Consider the following 21,561-nt stretch of genomic DNA (forward strand, 5'->3'; position numbering starts at 1 on the left):
AAAAAAAAAAAAAAAAAAAAAAAAAAAAAAAAAAATAGCACTGATTATAGCATATTTCAAAAGCTTGGTCTGGTTTGGGATCACTGATAAGAATCTGTTTAAGAGGTAAGTCAATGTATTTAAATCATTCTATCCCATTTATAAAAAGGAGTTTTAATCAAGTGATTGCTTTGGAAGTGACTGAGTAACCTGATCCCAAAAAAAAGTTTGTTTAAGTCATAACTCCTGTAACATAACATCCCCAGTAATAGAACTCAAATCAGAGGAAGGACCCAAGTCTAATGGATTTTGCTCTTTGGGTCCCCACATCTAGGGTAAATCTCAAGCAAGATCTTTACGTGATACAAATGAGACAGTGGAAAGCTAGCCAGAATGGAAGTGGATGGCTGGATTTTACACCAGGACTGGGTGTTACGTAAGACTAAGTCCAGATCTGTGTAGCTTTAACACAAGAAAAACATCAATTATGCAAAGAAAAGATTGGGGCATGTTATCCTTGAGAGAAGGAAGTTTAGAAAACAAAGCAGTTTTGAAAATGTTGTAAATCACTAGTCAGAAATCACTGGGTTTATTATATGATGATCAGCTAACAGATTATTAAAGGTAGCATTAATTTTTATGGGGCATGCTTGTTTTCATCAGAAATTTTGAGTTACTGTCACAAAAATGTGCCTGAACTCTTCAGGAATTACTAAATAGAATACTTATTTGGTACTCACAATTTTGGATACACTGGTGTTATCTGTTTGACCAGTCCATGTGTGGAAAGGTGTATTTGGTCTGGGATACATTTGCTTTTAGCAAATTGCTTTTATGTTTTATTTTTTAGCATTTGCTTTTATTTGGTCTGGGATACATTTGCTTTAAAGTTGACAAGATAGTTCTTTCCAAATGAGGCCATGATTACTTCCTTCAGAAGAAAGTTGATTCTGAAAAACCATGATTTTTTGATTCAGGACTGAAGAGCAGTACTTTTCTTTTTAAAAAGTTAATCTAATATTCAATCATCTTTTCCAGAAATGATCACTTATGTATCACTGTTGTCATGGGCGTGAATCTTAATTTTAAGATTTAGCCTATATTTTAAAAGACATCAGTAGAGCGTCCTCTGAGAGGAAGTTGTAGGCACACAGTTGCCATTACTGGTGTGAAAACTCAAAATAGAAATTGACTAATTATCAGGGGAAGTCATGTCAAATACAGTAATCTCCTGAATAATTACATGTTTTCAAGAAACACATTTTTACCTGCAACAAAGAATGTTACCATCCTCCAAAGGCCTCAGAGTCTCTTGTTACAGATGTCCATGAGTTACTGTGCCTGGAAAGTGACAGGACTGGAAGACTCAACGTGAGTGAGTGCTGTGGTCTGAATGATTTGCATTTCCCATACCTCAACATACAGAGAGAAGCCTGTACTTGTTATGTCTGCCCCGAGGCTGGGAACAAAGAGTGGGCACCATAGAAATGACTAGACTCAAAGATTTCTAGTTAAAGGATCAGGGTTATCTATTAAATGTCAATGAAACCTAGAGCACTTACCATTCCTGAGGTCTAACCCCTACTTCATATTGAGCAAGTAAGAATTTGCTTAAATAACAGTCCAAATGGAAATGCCTATTTTATATTTGTTCTGTTTTGTTGTATCTCCTGCTTTTGTAGTTGTGACTTAAGTACCTTAACTAGGAGAGAGCGAGGAGGAAATTCTAGACTACTTTCTTACACTGCAAACTTTTTCAACCACTTCTAAACACTGAGAAAACTCTGTACGTCAGCCTCCTTCCATCTTTTCTCTCCCTCCTTCCTGCCCTCCTCCTTCCTCTCTCTCTCTCTCTTTGTCCTCTCTCTCTCTCTCACCCCCACCCACTCCCCCTGACACTGGAAATCTAACCCAAAGCTATGCATATGCTTAAAATGTGCTCTGCCACTAAGCTCAACCTCCAATCCTAATCTTTTCTTAAGCTTTCATGTTTCAGCCCTGAAGCAATATATGTATTATTTTCTTTTATGGCTCTTACATAACTATGTAACCACCCCTACTGTATTTATAACACTGTATTGAACTTGGTGGCTTATAAGTTATTCTCCCTCTCTATGTTCTAGAAAGCAGGAGCTTTGTGTGCCTGTGACTGACCTCGTAAATTTGTTTCATTTTTATACAGCCACTGAACGCCTCACTTATTTCTAGCAAACAATAAAGCCAACTGAATCTCTGATCTCAAAGATAACAGCTCTAAGGAAGAAAGATGTGTATAAACATATACAGATACTTAAACAACAGAATTTGAGACATGGACATGAGATGTGCTCAAAGCAAAACAGGAAAAGCAGTAAGAGGTGACTAGGAGCAGTGCAGGTACCTTGACTAACAGTGTCCTGGAAAAGTCTAGAAGAGACAATATTTGAGGTGACATCTGTGTGTCGTAAAGGGGTTGGGAGTAAGAGTAAGAAAAATGCTTCAAGGAGAAGACACAACCATATATTCCTAGTGATACAAGCAAAACTGGTTAAGCAACAGACAGAAGGTTGGAATGGCGGGGGTGTCCTGAAGGACGGGAGAGTTGGGGCGAGTAAGACAAACTGGAAAGACAGAAAACTACAAACTACAGAGAATGATTCTTTTGGGCCCAGAGGCTCCAGTTTATTCTAAGTGCAATGAAAATCATGCGAAGATTTAAGCACAGGAACAGAATGTGGTCTGTGTATCAGGAAGGCCATTCTGGCTGCTTAAGACAAAGCGGACTTGAGGAATGATGGAGATAGGAGTTGGGGCACGTGGTTTATGTTTAATAAAGTTTAACTGAATGAATCTGAAATTTTCTTCCTATCAAGTATCAGTTTTCTTATTGCTTAATCTCCATATGGCTAAATTTCCTCATATTTGAAGATGAATATAAATTTATATGAATGTTATGAGAATGAAAAAGCACCTAGAAGCTGATAGTTATTCTTTAGATAGCAATTGCCCTTGTTCATTTATTTTCCAAAAGAAACTTATACTCACCATCAAGCTAATCTTCTTAAAGGAAAACTGTTAAGCAGCCACTTAACTTAGCTTAAATTTATATAACAGCTCTTTATTGACTCCAATAAAATGACTTTTTGACTGTTCCGGTCTTCCCTAAATTACACTTCCAGCTATACCTCTTGCATCACTTCCTTCTCATCATATTGGATACTTGGACTTTTGTTCTAATGCCTTCTTCTGTTTGGGATGAGTTTTCCTATCCAAACCTTCTCTTATTATGAACAGACAACATTAGGTAGATTATTATATGCATACAAGGCTTGTCTTCTCTATACTATATTCTTCTGAAGTGATGAGTCATGTGTTGGGTCTTTTATGCCTTACATTGTGCAAAGTACACAGTTGTTTACTGACTTCATCTAATTTTTTATTTAATAAATGAAAGGCAGTACAGTGTACCAGTCAATTGAGCAAACTCTTAAATATTTAAATGGAAAAATTTATTTCTCTTGACATTACGAGGAATTTGCAGTGTAGAGTTGGTTGAACTTTGTTTTTTCTGCATTTATATGATTTTCTTTTGCTGTGAGCATCCTTTTTTGTAGAAAATAATTTTTCTGATTCCTTAATTCCTTGCATTGGTTATCCCATGAATTAAAGAATCAACACTACTATAATTTTAAGAGTGTGCTAAATTATCTACTAGGCAATCCTTTTTAAATGTAGCTATCAGTTTGCCAGTGGTAAAACTTGAGTTTGTTAGTGTATTTACAACTCTGAGAAAGTCATTAATTACCCACAGGCCATGGTGAGAGTAATGTTACCTTGCCAATATTCCTTCCAATGTGCTAGTTCTTTGTTGTTAGTGAAAAGAGACTTTATTCTCAGACCACTTAGACCAGGAGGCTATTTTTGGATTTCCAATATGTGTTATGACTCTCTAAATACTACATGGTGCCATTCCTCTGTTATTCAAGATGGGCATTTCAGTCTCCTTCCATTCAGTGCCTGCCAGTTTCCCCCTCATAATTTCGACTGTATCGTCTATTTTCACTGCAACCACATTTTTTTCTTAGTTACTAATAGGCCTCTCTCACCAAGCATTTTATACTGCCAGGAAAACTGTTTGCCTGGGACCTAGATTTTTATACCGGTTCAAGTAAGAGATCGGCACCTGAAGTCAAATGCTTCAGCCTTCATTCCTGTGTGCCTCAGTCACTTTGTGTCACTGTGCCTTAGTTTCTTCATGTATAAAGTGAAAAATGAACAACAGAAGCTTCTTCAGAATGTGGAAGAATTTCATGAAAAATTATGTGCACTGTGATGCCTACAGCAACTTGCACAAAAGAAGCAGTCAATACACGTGAGCTTGTATTACTCATAGTCACAGTGCTGTCCTCTTAGTAACACTTTAGTAATTCCTCAAATATTCAAGTATAATTCCCGACCTATTTGAGAAAGACTTTCGTGGTTTAGTCTTGGTTTATATTGCTAATTACATTCTCCTACTCCTAACCAAAATTGAAAGCTTTCACAGTTTGTGCATTACTGATTTCACTTTGTAAGTTTCTTTCCATGGACCGTTAGTTGTTTCCTTTCTTTTACACCTTTTAAAATATTGCTGTTCACTTCAGGCACAGATTCCTTTTTAAATGAAATATTTTGTGATCATTGTAGTCCACATTTTTCTCCCTTAAATTTGGTCACATATCACCAGCCTCACTCATAGATATCGTTGGTCAGGAAGATATTCGTGGGACTAATTGTTCAATCATTAAGTCTTTTCTTCCATACTATCAAATATTTCAATCCTCAACTCTATAAGAGAACAAAGGAACTATAATTTTTCTTTTAATTCTCTCATTATGGAAAGGTTGGCCCAGGTTATGTAATTGAGATAAAAAGCTGAAATTGTTGTTATTGGTTTTAGTCAAATGTATTTTCTGTGACCAAAATGTAATGTCATTTTTGCTTGAAAAGTTTATCTTTAGAGGATATTAATAACTGTGGCACATGAAAATACTTAGTTTTTTATAAAACCAGGAGAAATAAGAATAAGAATGAGTTACATGATTTGATATTTTTAATCAAAATCTTAACATTTTATCAGAGAATAAATCTTCCTTGCATAATACAAGAATATGTATATAAAATTAATTGTAAAATATTTCTTATTTCGTTAAAGTCACCATTCAAGAGATTAAATAACTTAGGATTACCTCAAACTTCAATGAAAGAATAAGCTTATCATAACTATTATTCAAGAATCTGGAATTATTGATCAATTCTGTGAAAATCAACACAAACTTGAGAAACTAGTTGAAATTCTGGCCAGCAAATCTAAACAAAGAATATTACCATCTAATTTTTTAACAGCCTATATACGCTAAAAATGCACAACAGTTAACATAAATATTCTGAATAGATATGTGTTATAAATCCCAATCAAGCTTCTTGAGAACACTGATTACCTAAACATACATACTTAGCTCCATAAAATTGAGAACTTTGATCTCAACATTAACAAGGATGACTTGATTTTGAAAGCAAATTACATTATAATTTTATATGTGTACAAGTGTGTATGCATCCTCTTACTGCCTATATTCACATTCAGTCAAATATGCTGTATAGAAATCCATGGTACAGTTAAGCAGTGTTTTATATAGATCACACTAACATATATTAGGCTATTTAGATTTGAAATAAATTGATTACATTAAACCTCAAATTCATCCATATTTAAAATGTATTTTTTTTCCTCCAAGCTGCTCTAAAATATAGGGCATAATCTAAGGAAGGAAAATTTAATTTAGTTTTTAATTTGCATTGGGATTTACATAATTTCTTTCCTCAATTTATTTTGAATTTAATAATTTTCAAAACATTAAAAAGGTGTAAACACTTACACAGAAATATGATTAAGCCACGTAACTGAAAATGTTGCTATTGCAAACTAGAGGGATGTGAATTACTTTCTACTAAACAATTTCATTTTGGTCTGTACTCCCCACTCCCTGCTGGACAGTAAGTGAAGATTTACTGTGAAACACGGGTGATTTTTCAAGTTATGTGGATACCACTTGAAATAGACTGCTTTAGTGCCTTTTTAAATTTTGAGGTCTTTTACTTAGCTTGGAAGCTTTCTGCATTCATGCTTCTTATGGTAAGCAGAAAGTTAATATTAGTACAGAGAACAGTCAGATACACAGTTATTATCTAGCAAGAAGTGGGAAAGATAGACTTTAACTCTGTGTTCTCATCCTAATTCAGTGATCTTTGCTCCTCAAATTTTCTCATGTTATCTTCACTATGTACAAGCTCCCAGTGACACTACATTTTCCTAACCACACTTTTAGTGGTTCTTCCAGGAAACAATTTGAGGGTTAAAGTATTAAGTTCTAAGAGTCTAGGTGAGACAAGATGTTCAATTCATAATGAAAGAAACTATGTTAATTTCTTATATTAATTTATAATTTCTTATAACAATTCATCATTTTATATTAATTTATAATTTCTTATATTAATTTCACTAATCATGAAGAACTCTTTTTTGGTTTTAAGTATTTTTTTCAATTATGAGTGGGGGAATAAAGTTCTATTTCTTGGATTTATCTTTCTTATTGAACTTAATAATCATTAACACTAGAAGACCAGGGCCGGGGTTTTAGCTCAGCGGTTCGGTGGCCTGCCTTGCAAGCACAAGGACTTGAGTTCAATCCCCAGTACCAAAAAAAAAAAGAAAGAAACAAGAAGACCAAATTTTTATAAGATGATGAGAAAATAATTTTTTAAATTCCAATATCATGAATATACATTATTTTTTAAAAGTAAGATCTTACAGCATTTATTTGGCAAATATGGTTGTCTAGAATTCCATCTACAGTTATACTTGTTTTAAAAATAACTTACTAATGCTTTCCTCAATAACAAAAAATGTCCTAACACATTTGTGTAAATACTAGAAAGAAGGAAAAAGAAAAATATGAGAAAAGGAAAAAATGGAAACAAAATCTTTGTAAATAGGGAAGATTGGAGGAGGTGAAGGGAGGGCAGAGGTATGGGAAAAAAATAAGAACCAAGATACATGGCGTAAAGGTACAAGATACCAATGATGAATGTAACTGTACTGGATACCTAAAAAGTACCAATAAACTTAATGAGAAAAAATTATCCTAAATGAAATAAATATTATGTTTAAATATCTTAATGATAGCAAGTTGTAATTAAAAAGAATGATGAAACAAAAATACTCTTTAAAAAATAAAACTACAAGTACATGACCTTGTATTAATATAGAAAATAGCCTCACAGTCAGCTAGTAACACTCGCTACAGATTACCAGATAATTGCATCTTTGGAGCCACTGTATTTATGGAAAAAAATGTTGCTTTAAGTTTAAAAACAATACGTCCAATATAAATTGTATTCGTGAGCTTCCTACACTATCGACACAAAAGTTGATAAACCTTTGTAAGCATTTTATAAATATTATGTAACTCTGTTTTACTAACCCAGGTTGTTTTTGTGCTAGATAATATAATTTTGTCTCCAAGAACACAATTTTAAATTTGAAACTAATATCTGAGAAATATAAATTTTTTTATTCTTTAAAAATTTAGTAGGAAAATGAGAAATAGTGGAAAGAATATACATTCAGCCAAAATCAAGCCTTACTTTGTACTCACTAGATGTCAACCTTTTCATGGAAAGACAACATTTGACCTTTTCTGATTAAGTACTGTCCTGCTAGCTAGCAAACAAGCTTGTGTCTTGACTATTTTACAGGTGAGAATTACAAGTCCTAGAGAAAGCACAAGCAGGCTGAGACATGCAGCACAATCAGTAGTATTCTGGCCTGAAATTACTAGTTGAGGCTTAGCTACTACAAAATTCATTCTAATTAATGACTTAAGAATTAGAGGAAATGGAATTCCACAATGTCTTTTGACTGGTGTGTCACAGATTCAAAGAAATAGGCGTGCCTGAAAGGCCAATATAATTCATTTGAATATTAACATTTCTCTGAACCAATGATTCCTTTTACTGTGTGGAAATGAACAGAACTATTTTCATTTTAGGTCAGAGGCAGTGCAGCTTGTGTTACAACTGAAACAAGAAATACTAAAGATAAACGAAAAAGAGGATGGTGCTGAAAATAAACATGTTCAGCAGCCATTGTGAGCCAACTTACCCAGATGTGCTTTTCATGGGGTGGAGGAGGACGGATGGGAAAGAAAAGCACACAAATGTTAATGGATACATTTCACTCCAACGAAAGCCATGGAATAAAACAAGAGCATCATTTCAGATGTGAGAAAGCTCATATATGAGATCAACAATGGTGCATATTTTGTTTGATATTTTTCTGGATCGTGATACATGCTCAAAAGCTTAGTCAGGCCGAACCAATTTTAATAACTGACCAGTAAGTCTGTCTTGAGTATGAGTCACTCTGAAACATGCATGACCACATTTTCCCAGCCTCTAGTACATCTTGAGAGGAAATTTAGGCACCTCAGTAAAGAGCATTCTTTATCTCAAGCCACATCTGTGTTAGCTTGTAAATAGAAACAATAATTTACTGAATGACACCTGGATATTCCGCTTGCTTTGAAATTTAACAGAAAAGTCAGCAGACTTCTAGAAAGACAGTAAATTAAAGTGGAGAAAGCACTAGTATGATTCTAATTTTCATACAAGGTTTGGTCAACAGTCCTAGCAGCTTCAATTTTATCATGATTTGGAGTAAGAATAAATCTGTAAAGTTCATTCCAGATCTGGACCTTAAATTTTTAACATGTAATAAGCACTGCAATAGTTATTATTCTTTAAATATATATGCATGAGTTATAATAATTTGATCACTTTTCTTTTTTGCCTCATTACTTCTTCCTCTATTTGACCTTGAAAAATAAATATTGTAAGTTCCTGTGATTGTGCTGCTGTCAGTATAAACACTCATCTGTTGGAACTGGTGTTTTACAAGTATTGCTTTGAAAGAAGAAATGACCTAGATGGATTCACAACCTTACAATAAATTATCATAAACACAACATTGATAAATGTATCTTTGAAGCACCATCTTACTCCCTGGATGAAGTAGAGGCATTCAGAAAGCATGGAAGTCAAATAATTGAATAAAAAGCCATGGAAATATTGCTTAAATTTTTCTATAGAAACAGAATAGACTAATTCATAGAAAGTAAAACTGTTACTACAATTTCACGTAAAATGCATTCAATATAACAAAATTCAAATGTGAAATTATATAAAAATTGTGGCAAGTTAGAGCATTTCCTTTTTTTATTGTACAACTGTTATAAAGAAAAGTTAGATGTGCAGTGGAACACCTTGCACCTGCCTCCTCTAAGCACATTCATTCAGAGAAACCATGTATTTTTTATTAAATGTGCGCTTTGGAAAAATGCATATTTTTTGGCCTTAGTTCCACAATAGCTGTGGCAAGCTCTTTAATTTTTTACATAAACTAAGTCATAAAAACTCATGAAAGTTGTCATTACAATGCCCTAAGAAGTTTAAGTCATGTTTTTCACAGGCTACATGGGAAAAAAATAAAATTAATACCAGAAAGAGATATTTCTTAAGTGTTTAATTTTTTTTTGTCAACATATCAATGAAATCTATGGTGAATTTGGAAAAAAGGAAAGAAAGAAAAAAAGGTAACAAGAGCTTCCCAGTCAAAATGCTAAACATGTTTAGGAACAGGTATTACCATGAGCAAAATAATCTCCCTGAACTAGGAAAGCATTTTCCCATAAATCAAATCAATGAAATTTTCACAAGGTAAAATATCAGTATTCTTCAAATTTTCATTTAGCATTTTGAAATAGGAAACTTAAACCATGGAAGCACCTTGAAATATAAAGTGGAAGAGAAATTATGAAAACAAACAGAAAACACAACTAAATGTAGTGCTCAAAGGCCTGACAATTTAGATTTTTATCAATTTGTAAAAGTTGTGAGATTTCTCATTGTTCATATGAACTTTCTTCTTTTCAGTAACCAATGAGTTTTAGAGTAATTCTGAGCAATTACCTTCCTTTTTTTGTTTGTTTGTTTTTTGTACTGAGACAGATGGTTGCTGTGTAGTTCAGGTTGGCTCTGAACTCACTATGTAGCTCCGGCTGACCTCAAACTCCTGGGCATCCTCAGGTCTCAGTCTCCTTTAGGCCTGGGCCAACATATCTGAAGGCCTCATTTGAAAATATTAAGCATTTTAGTGCTAGGGATTTAGGTCAGTGGAGCTGCGCATGCCTGGCAAATGCAAGGTGCTGAGTTCAATTCTTAGTACAAAAAAAAAAACAAAAAAAACAATTTCAACACTTAACTTCCAGAAAATTGTGTTCTGCAAAGGACAAACTTCTGAGGTCATAAATACTCACAGATTTTATATAACATAAAGATCATATAGGAGGTAATATATGTATTTACCCATAATTTCAACCTAAAGTGTTCATTTTTTTCTTAAAAATTAATATTTTGTTTCCCACGAGCATTTATTTACCTTAAAAATACCCTAATTCTTTTCTTTCTCCATTCAAGTGTCAAGATTTTAACAGGAAGAAGGATTTTCTCAACAATAAATGTTTTTAAGTTAAAAACAAATGTAAATAAGAGGTGAATAAAGTTTAATTGACAGACAAAAACAGGTCATGTGAACATTTTAAAAATTGGATGAAATCACATTGACATGTTTTCTTTGGGAACATTAGTATACATCTCTACACAACAAGAAGAAATTACCCATTGATGTATGTCTTACTTCCCATAGTGATGGTCTTAAACTTTTATATTATCTCATTTTAATCTGCTAAATCTAACAAATGAATGAATCTTCTTTTGTTTATAAAGGAGTACAATTTAGACTTCCAACTTCAGATGAGAAAAAAAATCACTAAATGAGATTGTGGAATGTAACTGTCTTTTACTTCTTAGGGTTCAAGTTGGTGACTCATTCAGAAATATTTTTAAAACAAATGTAATGCTAAATTGAGACATAAATGAATGATAACTGGAATAGAAATCAGGAATGAAGACAGGTTCTCTTTTAATAGATTACAATTAAGAATGCTAAAATGCTTTATTTGATTTTCCATACTTCATCACAAAGAGCTAAGAAGAAATCAGCATAAAGTGATGTAGAAAATGCAAAAAGATAATTTTGAGAAAGAAGAGAGTTGCTTAGTTTTTGATGGCTTTCTATCTCTCCCTCTCTCCTCCTTCTCTTCTTCTGTCTGTCTCTCTCCTAACCTCATCAACAGAAGATGCACATTGGATACAGTGAACACTAATAAGATTTGCAGACAGTAAAAAGAACACTGGTGAAAGAAAACTACTAGTGTCACTGGGAAGTATGGAAAATCAGTTTTCCTGCTGTAAATTTGTTCAAAAGCACAACCTTACTAAATGTATATGAGAAGAAAGGAAATTCACTGGTGGTTGTGGACATACTATGTAGATGTGACCAAATGAAAGTGGAATAGAGAAATTTAAGAATATTTGAGTGGTACCGAAACTATAGTATGAAATTCAAGCTTATAACAGAGGGAGTGAAGGATATGGAGGATATAATGCACTTGGAAAATATATGGAGTTTAAAAAAGAAGATTGCAATTTGGCAAACTGAAAAGAGAGAAAATTGTTCGAGGAAGAAATGGCATGCTTGAATTAGTAAGTTCAGAAGAACACTTGGGGTTGATGCTGAGATTCAGATATGACCAGGAAGAGTGTGTGATTTGCTATAGAAAATGACATTAGAAGTGATAAAGTCAACATATTGAAGGGTAAGGTTGTGACTAGGTGAGCTGTTTGTATATATGACCATCTGAGGATGAGAAAAGCAGGGATTCTGTTTTTGTATATAACACAGATGACAAGATACATAAAAACAAATAGCTACATGCTTTATAGCGATCTAGTAATCCTTATAAATCAAAGAAATGGTTCAGATGTCTTGAGTATTATGCATCATTATATTTCTTCAAATAACTTTCTTAAATTAGTAATGACCTCAAGTAATTTAAGTACTTGAAACTCCTTAATAAGAAATTTTTATTATTTAAATTTAACAACATCAAGCCCCAAATTAAAACTTACTTAGTATAAAATTAAATATTTATCTCATTAGGCTCTTATATACTATTATAATTTTTCACATCAGATAAACTATTTGATATTTACACATGTGTGACTTATTTATTTCACGTAGGAGTATATCCTCAATATGTATCCATTTTCCTGTGAAAAATCTAATTTCTCATTCTTTATGGCTGCATAGTATTCCATTTCATAGAAAAACCACCTCTTCTTTATCCAGTTTACAACTGATGGGCAAATATAATTGATAATGTTAAATAGGAAGAAAAGGGCTAAAGGTATAGGGAAAGTGGGAAGGGTAATAAGGGAAAAGAAAAAAATATGAGAAAATGAAAAAATGGAAATAAAGTGTTTGCAAATGGGGAGGGGAGGAAGGGCCGAAAGGAGGGCAGGGACAAGGGGAAAAAATGAGAACCAAGACCTGTCTTGTAAAGGTACAAGATCCCAATAATTAATGTAACTGTACTGTATACCTAAAATGTACCAATAAACTCAATGAGAAAAAAATGAAAACAGTTAAATATTTAATTGTATGTCTGTTTATATTTGTGATTATCTATCCAAAGTACATTATTAAATGTAACATATTTTTACAGAACTATGTTTTTACAACATCAGTGCAGGAGGCTATATGAAATTTCTGTTCTTAAAAGTGTGGAGAGGGCCAGGAATTTAGCTCAGTGGTTCAACTATCTGCCTCTCACTAGGTTCCAAGTTCCATCCCCAGTACTAAAAAAAATAAAAATAAAAATAAAAATAAACAAAAAAACAAAGCAAAAAAATTGTGAAGAGAAGAACAAGAAGTTTATGAACAATTAATTTTAATATCTATTAGAAGAGCACACACCTTCAAAGACCTTAAGAAAAATATTATACAGGGCAAATGTAAGACCCTATATTTGTGGGAAAATATGAGAATTCATTAGATTGAATGACATTATATTTAATTATACCTTAATTATTTTTTCTTCTTTTATTAAAGGTACCTACTTATCTTTGTTATTAGACACTGCCTTGTAAATTTTACTAAAATGAATATTTTAGATTGATTCTAAGATACACTTAAATTTTCTACATGCCTTGCTTTCTAGTGGATATTACTATTATTATATAAAACTTCAAAATATTACATTGCTTAATTATTTTGGAAATAGGTAATTTTGTAACACAGCTATAGCCCATGATTTGAAATTACTCTCCTATCCCAATCCAAGCAAGAAATATGTATATTTTGAATACAGTCATTCCTCATTTTGAAACATGAGGGGGTCCCAGGTAAAAAAACAAAACAAAACTGTTTTGTATGAGAAAAATGTACTACTCTGTTCAGAACACAAAGAAAACTAGGGATTATTAAGTCACTCTCTATACATCCCATTAACAATAATACAGTTCCCTCAAAATCCAGGTTGAGGTTGGACTACAATCATGGCCTTCCTTCAGACACTAAATAATCTAGAGGACAACAGGAGGATGAGATCTACACTTTTGTGTACCACAGTTTTTCATGTTTGAAAGAAAAAAATAGCAGGTGGTACCTCAAAGGCCTTAAGATAAAATGCACGTCAATTGCATAGAATAGTGTCTTTCAGTTATATTGCATTCACTCAATGTGGTACAGTTATCACACACACAGAAGGTATTGTTGTAATTACTATGCAAAAGACAAGGATGAGGATTAAATAGAACAAATGCACATATGAACAAGAGAGCAGTAATCATTACCAATAAATAGATATTAAGTATATTAAGACCCTGAAATGCAAGATGGGAAGTAGAGAGATGAAGTCATTGCGGTAAACAGGAATCAGGTAACATGGGGATTTACAGGATCTATAAAGGCATTTGAAATTTATCCTAGGGTAGTTAGGGAATGACTGAGGATTTTAAGCCGCTTCAGATATGAGTTATGTTAATCTCTTTAGCTGAAGCATGAAGAATGGATTATAAAAAGGCGAGCCGGAAGTAGGGAGACTGTTACGGTAAGATAGCCTGAGCTGGAGTGCAGCAAACCACAACCCAGAGAGATTTCTAAAGACTTGTAATTGGCTAGCATAAGGAGCACACAGGAAGAATAAGGACAAGGAAAAACACCAGGAAAGACGTACCCGGAGTTTCAGGTTTGATGATAGGATGAAAATCACTGCCCCCCCCGGCCTATTCATTCTTTCTCTCTTTTTGCTTCCCTTGTCGTCCCATAACTCTCTCCATACCCAGCTTCTATTCACGCGCTCATAAATTAAGAAAATGAGCTTTGAATACTTACAATATGACACGATGTTGTTAAAAAACAAATTCAAAGTTTCTTGTCACATTCTTAGAAAGAGATGCTGGTTTTAATGCTTCCATTATTTGCCAGATAGTAACAAAATATCATTTATGATCTGATCAGTGCATAGAATTTTGACTCTGTTATTGCTTTTGTGGATACTGAAATAATTAAAAGTATTTTCAAATAGTGTTTATTTGTCTTTTTGACAGAAATCTTTTTTTCAGGAGCTTCAGTTAAATTATACATGGAGAATTTATATGTACATATACATTTTCTTTCCAAAAGAAATCAGTACACATACTCCCAATGTTGTCATTAGGAATGTATGTGTGTATGTAATCCCAAATAAACACATATAGAGATATATAGATAGATAGATAGATATAGATATAGTCCCAAATAAACATAAATAGATATAGATGATAGACAAATATAGATATTGATGTAGTTCCAAATAAACATAATCTCATTAAATTTGGATGTATCTGCAAAGATTTTCCTAAATTATTTTTCTGAAAATTTGGATATTTTTCTAGCTTCATATTTTGACAAAATCTGACCTTGTTATTTATAACATTTGAGAAATTGCCAATTATTCATTGTCTGTTTTACTCAAACATCTTTATTTATTCAGCCCCTCTGATTAAAAAGATCATTTGCCTTTAACTTAGGGAAAATCCTTTAAATAAGATCAACAGGTGGCTTTTAGGCCGTGACATTTTTTTCCTCTTCAAAGACCAATGACCTAAAGAAATGATCATGAACCCTGAAATACTTCTACACAATCATTTGTTTCTTTGTATGCCTCTATAAGTTTTCATTTAATGGTACTTCTATAAATGAAAACTCAGTAGTTTGGAACACAGTTCTTGGGGTAAAACAGACTGGGTGAATGGTTAAAAATTTATCATTTGCCCAATTAATCTTGGATCCTTTTAATCCAGGATTTATTACAGTCACACACACAATGATACGGATTTAATTTGGGAAGAAATTATCTTAGTATTTGTAAATATCTTGAGTTTAATTTTCCTTCAGTAATTTATTTCATTTTTCCTAGGTGAAAAATATTTCTTCTGTGGAGAAGATACAGAGAAAACACAGAGTTTCTATTCTACTTACCCCACAATGTAATAATATTCCACGTTTGACTCAAAATAGCCCTGTCCCTTTGATGTTGTTTTCTTTCCTCCAAATAGATCAAGTATGTTTAAATATAGACCAAAGAAAGCACTTTGATTTTCCTAACAAATTTTAGATCTATTTTAACTTCTATCCTTTGTATCTTATTATTTTGGTCCAGGGAATTCTGATGATGTCCTTGGTTGAAGCTCAGCAGGACTACATGGGATCAGATGGCAAAACAGTAACAGCTCTGGCTCACTGCTGCACAAAAGAATTCCTGCTGGAGTGCTAAGTAGAAAACAGGTCATGTTTTCCTGGGGAAATGTTGAGAACATTGGGTTTAGGTTCTAAACTATTCCACTTGTTACATCCTTTGTGTAAGTTGCCTGGGACTGTTCTCCCAGTACCTGTGACTGTACTAAATGAATCTTTGACAGTAAAAAGTTGATGCAAGTGCAAATATCTGCTACATCCTTGGCATATCACATATTTTCCCTGAAGCATTTTAATTTTGGAATGAGGTAATGGGGAATGAGGTAAGAACGTTCTGCAGAGGTAGTTCACAATTTTTTACTGTTAAGATTTTGGACATGTCCACGTTCTATTGTTTCAGGAATTTGAGAGAGGCTCCAATACTGTACGAAGAAGTCTTCCTCGATGTTACCTAAATGAAGCCCATTTCTGTATCATGACTATAAATGTTGGGAGGTAAGATGTTTACCTTACATGTACGTGACATTACTTAGATGGGAAAATGTGTTCAGAGGATTTTAACATGTTTTACAAAAAAAAAAACCCTCTGGGCTGCAATTTATTTATAAATTTATAAATTTTAGAATTTTAACATATAGCCACTTAATAAATATTTATTAAGTGAAAGAATGTTGTGGAGGGCTTGTGATACCTTAAAGTATGAATATTTATGCTGCTCTTTATTTTACTTAGAGGTATGCACACTCTGAGCCTCCCGAATGGCAAAGATTAAAATTGCAGACTCTCACAACACATTAAGATTATGCACCAGAGGAGACCCTCAGGATTGTGATGAGAATAAATTAACTAAATCTATAGAGCCTTACTTTTATGTCTTTGAAGTTCTAATGTAAAGATTCATTGGTAGTGATTAGCTGTGACTGCCATGCTCAGAGCATAAAACTTCTCTGGAGAGGGAACTGCTGATAGCTGAGCTGGGATGTTAATTTCATTTTAATGATGTTGAAAAATAGAGTCAAATATGAAACTCATGTTCATTTAGCACTGTTATCCATGCAGGAGAATGTAGAAAATCCCAGCATATAGCAATATATTACCAATATTGTATCTAAAAATTGAAAATTATAAATTGCTCAGCATATTACATTTTTGTGTAGTTTTCCATTTAAGTATTAAGAAAAGATTTCAGCATGCATATGTTTTACTAAAACAACTTATTCCTTGTTTCAAAGGAAGGAGAAGGGCACTAACATGTGAAAGAGTAAGCTAATTTTAGAATTTATGCTTCCAAATATAAGTAATACTCACTGCATATTCTGTCAGTTTTAATATGTTCAGGCCAGGTTAAGATTATCCGGAGAGTTAGACAGGTGTATTGCTATGGAAACACAAAGCTTCTTCTTTAACCTCATCAGTTTCCATAAATATATGAGATGTGGTATAAAATGTGGTGAATATGTAAATTTTAAAAAACATATTTCATAAAAGACACTCGCCTTAAAACTCCCTCAAAATACTCCCTCTTGCTTCAAACACACACACCCCGTCATTCTTGCCACTTCCTGAAGCAGTTTTGAATGTTCTCCTTTGAGAGCATCTTCAGTAGCTCGGTAAGGCTACCTCAGTGCTGGAATTAATTCCAAATGTCTACCTTGCATTGCTGCTTTTCCTTTAGAGAAGAACCAGAAGTTGCAATATGCCAGATCCAGTGAACAGAGTATGTCAAGACACACTGCAACGTTTCTCTTGACCTACTTTTCTTTTGTGTGGTACTCAGCAGCAGCATTCACTATTTTTTTTAAATCTCATCTCTCATATAGACACTTATGAAAGAGGGCATCCACGATAGTTTCAGAGAGTGGCAAGAAGAATCTCAGAAGTGTATCTGAAGTAAGGTGAAGTGCTGGGGTGTGCTCAATGTAAATGTGTTTTTTACTGCAATAATTTTTAAATTTAGACTTTAAGTGGTTTTTTTGTTTTGTTTTGTTTTGGTTTGGTTTGGGTTTTGTTTGTTTGTTTGTCTGCTTGTTTGTTTTGTACCGGAGATCGAACTTGGGACCTTGTGCTTGCAAGGAAGGTGACGGCACCACTGAGCTAAATCTCTGGCCTGTAAGTGTATATTTTGATCACACCACATAAACATTTTGGAGTCAAAGTTGAAGCTTGAAATGTAAATCCTCTTGGTAATGCATGGTTAACATTCCAATCTAACAACTCTTCATTTTGAAAGTATAATGTAAAAAAAGAACATAAAATAATTTAAATAGGAAAATACTTATGACATTTCCTAATCCCAATGATAAGCCGAAAACTTCCAAAAAACATAAGAAATCTAAAGAGAGAAAAAGGAGAAAGAAATTCAACATGTTATATACAAAAAAATGACAAGGAATTCACAGATTAATTGGAAGTAAAAAAAAATTAGTAACTTCAAAGTTCTGCTGGGAAATTATTTCACACCAGTAGAGTAGTTCTGCACCTTTGACTATTATCAATTACTTTTATGTGCCAGATGTATTTTCAGACCTCTAACAACCCAGGAAATTTTCTGCTTTCCCTACTTTGCTATCATCACATTTGTAAAGATGGTGATATGAGAAAATGGCAACTAAATATATCCCAAAAGAGAGGGTAGGAAGAAATCTAATAAGATCTTAATAAAAATGCAAGTAACACTGATAAATTTTCTTCACCCATAGATGTTAAGGATGCAAATTTTCATTTATACCAATAGTTGTTGCTTCTACAGTAATACATCTTCAAAATCATAATATTACAATTTTATTTTTAAGGTGAAGTAGCTGTGAATCTCAGAAGGCTATAAAACCAGTTCTTTGTGTGTCAGGTAAGTGTATTTACTTTTGGTATTCTGCATTAGGAAGCACAGCACACTCCTGCCATCTGCCTTAGGAAGCATCCCTCACATGTGCACTATATACTGAAGCTATCTATATTCTAGCAACATTACTACTGACCAGGCTGATATTTTGATCTCTAGCTACCTGGCTTTCTTTTATCATCAAATAAATTCTGGACTTAACCAAGGAAGCGTGTTTCTATTTATTGGGCCTTAAGATTCCCAAATTGAGACTCTAAGTAATATTTGGGGGAAATGAATTTCATTCAGAAATTGACCTTTTTGCACACACCTGTCATCCCAGCTATTTTGGAGGCTGAAGCAAAAGGTTTGAAAGTCCAAACTCAGCTTAGGCAATTCATCTATGCCCTGTTTAAAAATACAAAGTAAAAAGGAGTGGGGATATAGCTCAGTGTGAAGGCCCTGGGTTTAATTATAAGTACCTATCCACAAACACACAAAAAATTTGTTTTGAGACTGGGTCTCACTATGTACTTAAAACTGGTCTTGAACTTACTATGTAGTCCAGGTTGGTCTGGAACTTGTGGTCTTTTTGCCTCGGGCTCTGGAGTGCTGGTATTACCACTACACTCGGTATAAACAACATTTTTGTTGGGCTCACCCATGTAGGGTTTGGATCCTGCAGTAACTTTTACTATTCTATGCTGTTTCTTTCAGTTCTGTGGTTGGATTTAATAAACCATCCCATGCAAGGAGCTTAAGATCTTAAAAGTATGCTGGATAGAAAGGAATGACAGCTATAAAGGAGAAGAGTGGAGATTCTGAGGACTAGTTATACTCAATGTCAATCTTAGAAAGGAGGAAGATGTTTGTTTTTGTTAAAATAACAAAGCAAAGCAGAGCATGATGGATAAGTTCTGAGCCAGGACTAAATACTGAAAAAAGAGGTATACAGGGAGACCGCAAAATAAAACCTGTCAAATTTGAAAGGGGAAGACAAAGAATATAAATGTGAAATATTCAAAGAATTACAAAGTGAGTTTCAGTTTTACACAATCTGTGCTCTATAGAGTCCTGCTGAAAAAAATGCATAAGATTGAAAATTTAAAAGAAAACAAAGAGATGATGTGTGATAATAAAGGGAATCCAGTCTGAGCAATCATAAATAGGTTCAAGCTTAGATTTGTTGTTTTATGATGAATGCACAGCCCCTGTATGATAACCCTCAGGAAGGTAAACGTAGAAATGTAAACTTGGGGCACACAAGTACTGTAGCAGATCCAGGATCATTTGCTCTCTTGGTATAATGGTAAGAAATATAAGCAAAACCAATGTCTGGACCAAGAAACAAAGTACAAGTAGAATTTAAGTAGAAACACAGATTTTGTGAACTCTTTAAATCTATGTGTGTTGAATTTGCTAAATGGTAAAAGTACCCCAAATGAAACCTATATTTGAGACTGCTAAGATTAAAAATTTCTAAACTTTGAAAGAATTTGAAATCTCTAAAATGCTCCTAGAAAGTATCTTCTCCATATGGTGTTTTTCTAATGTACCATAATTAACTTATCTAGAGAAGTTTTGTCCCAATTAAATTTAAAGTTACAGATTGACAATTATAGATATCTGATATCTTAGAATAACTGAAAATAGCTCTGCTTAGACTTACAGTAAATCTCTGATATGAGTCAGGGATAGTGAACACAGGCTTAAATTAAATACAATAGCCCAAAACATCATATACAGGTCCAAAGGATAAGATATAGAGATGACTGTTAGGAAAACATGGTAATTACAACTGTCGTACAATTTATAGTGTTAAATATTTCAAAAGTGGCCATTTTTTTACTGTTTATATTTTCAATAAAATAGTCAGAATTGTTTTCATTTTAGAAAGAAAGCAGAAAAAATTGAGAACTATCATTTGAAGCATAATACAAAAAGTATATGTTGTGTCCTAAAAAAATGGATTTAAATGAAATTTTAGACATGGGAAAATATCAGAATAATCTACCAACATTTAGTAAAAATTAAGAATGACAAAAATGTAAAGAAATAAATTTTGAAACCATGTAATTTAAAAATAATTTATCTTGAGTATCTAGTAAAATTCATTATGTGAAAGCATATCCTTTGTAATAAACCAGAAACAAAGTACTGAGTCAGGCAACCCTCGAATAAGTGTCAGCACTTATTCATATATATTTCAGAAACACCAATCGCATATTTGTGCTCATAAGGTTCATGCTACACAATAAAAAGGGAAATAATTTTGTATTTTCTTTAAATACCTGCCTAACCTTGCAGGACACATAAATTAAAATACTATAATTCTATAGTATATTATTGTACTAAAAGTGCTAGCTATTACTGATTTACAGAATGTTCTTAATAGTCTTATTATTAAAAACAAATATTCCATTTCATACATTTTCCAATTGTATTTTACCAACACATTGCAAAATAAAACAAAAAGTCAAGCATGGTTCTAGTGACATACAGAACTAAAAGTAAATTCTGATTGTAAGGGTATTTAGGAAGTGAGAAATACTTCTTCAAATTAATATCAGTTAACAATGTGAAAATTGAGTAATAGCTAAATGTTAAGAATTTAATTTTAATTTATTTTGCAAACATTTTTTACCTGTTAAACGGGTGATTTACCTCAGTCCCATAAATAATCAAGACGTTATTCAGTACACTGCCTCAAAATCAGCTTTATATACAGTTGTGAATGTTGATCAGAATGCAATTTTGAAATATTTCTTCGTGGAATAAATGATAATTAACTCTGAAGGGAAATGTACCAAGTCCACCAGCCAGTCTGAGTTTTAAATTTTCATATTCCTTTAGATCTCAAGTAAAACAATCAAAAACTATTTAAAACTTTACAAATAATGAACATTTTATAAAATAATTGTTTTCTCCATAAAGAGCCACACAATTAAACACAACATACCTTAATATAAAAACAGATTATAATAATATTTAAATATATTTTAGTGATTAGTAACTAAAGAAAATATATTTATTATTATATGACTGA

General features: G+C 33.0%; 1 protein-coding gene across 33 annotated transcripts in view; it reads right to left on the minus strand.

The window, feature by feature from the left end:
- The window catches only part of Ppfia2 (PTPRF interacting protein alpha 2), a 458,820-nt gene that overhangs the window by 35,907 nt on the left and 401,352 nt on the right, over positions 1-21,561 (minus strand). For 18 of the 33 annotated variants that reach the window (XM_033763796.1, XM_033763797.1, XM_033763805.1 and 15 more), the window contains one exon: positions 8,162-8,170. The exons of the other annotated variants lie outside the window; for them this stretch is intronic. In XM_033763796.1, the coding sequence (XP_033619687.1) occupies positions 8,162-8,170 (9 nt within the window). The remainder of the gene's footprint in view (positions 1-8,161; positions 8,171-21,561) is intronic. 33 annotated transcript variants of the gene reach the window in all.

The sequence above is a fragment of the Fukomys damarensis genome, unplaced genomic scaffold (assembly GCF_012274545.1).
Source record: "Fukomys damarensis isolate Sample0158 unplaced genomic scaffold, DMR_v1.0_HiC HiC_scaffold_15, whole genome shotgun sequence".
Taxonomy (NCBI): Eukaryota; Metazoa; Chordata; class Mammalia; order Rodentia; family Bathyergidae; genus Fukomys; species Fukomys damarensis.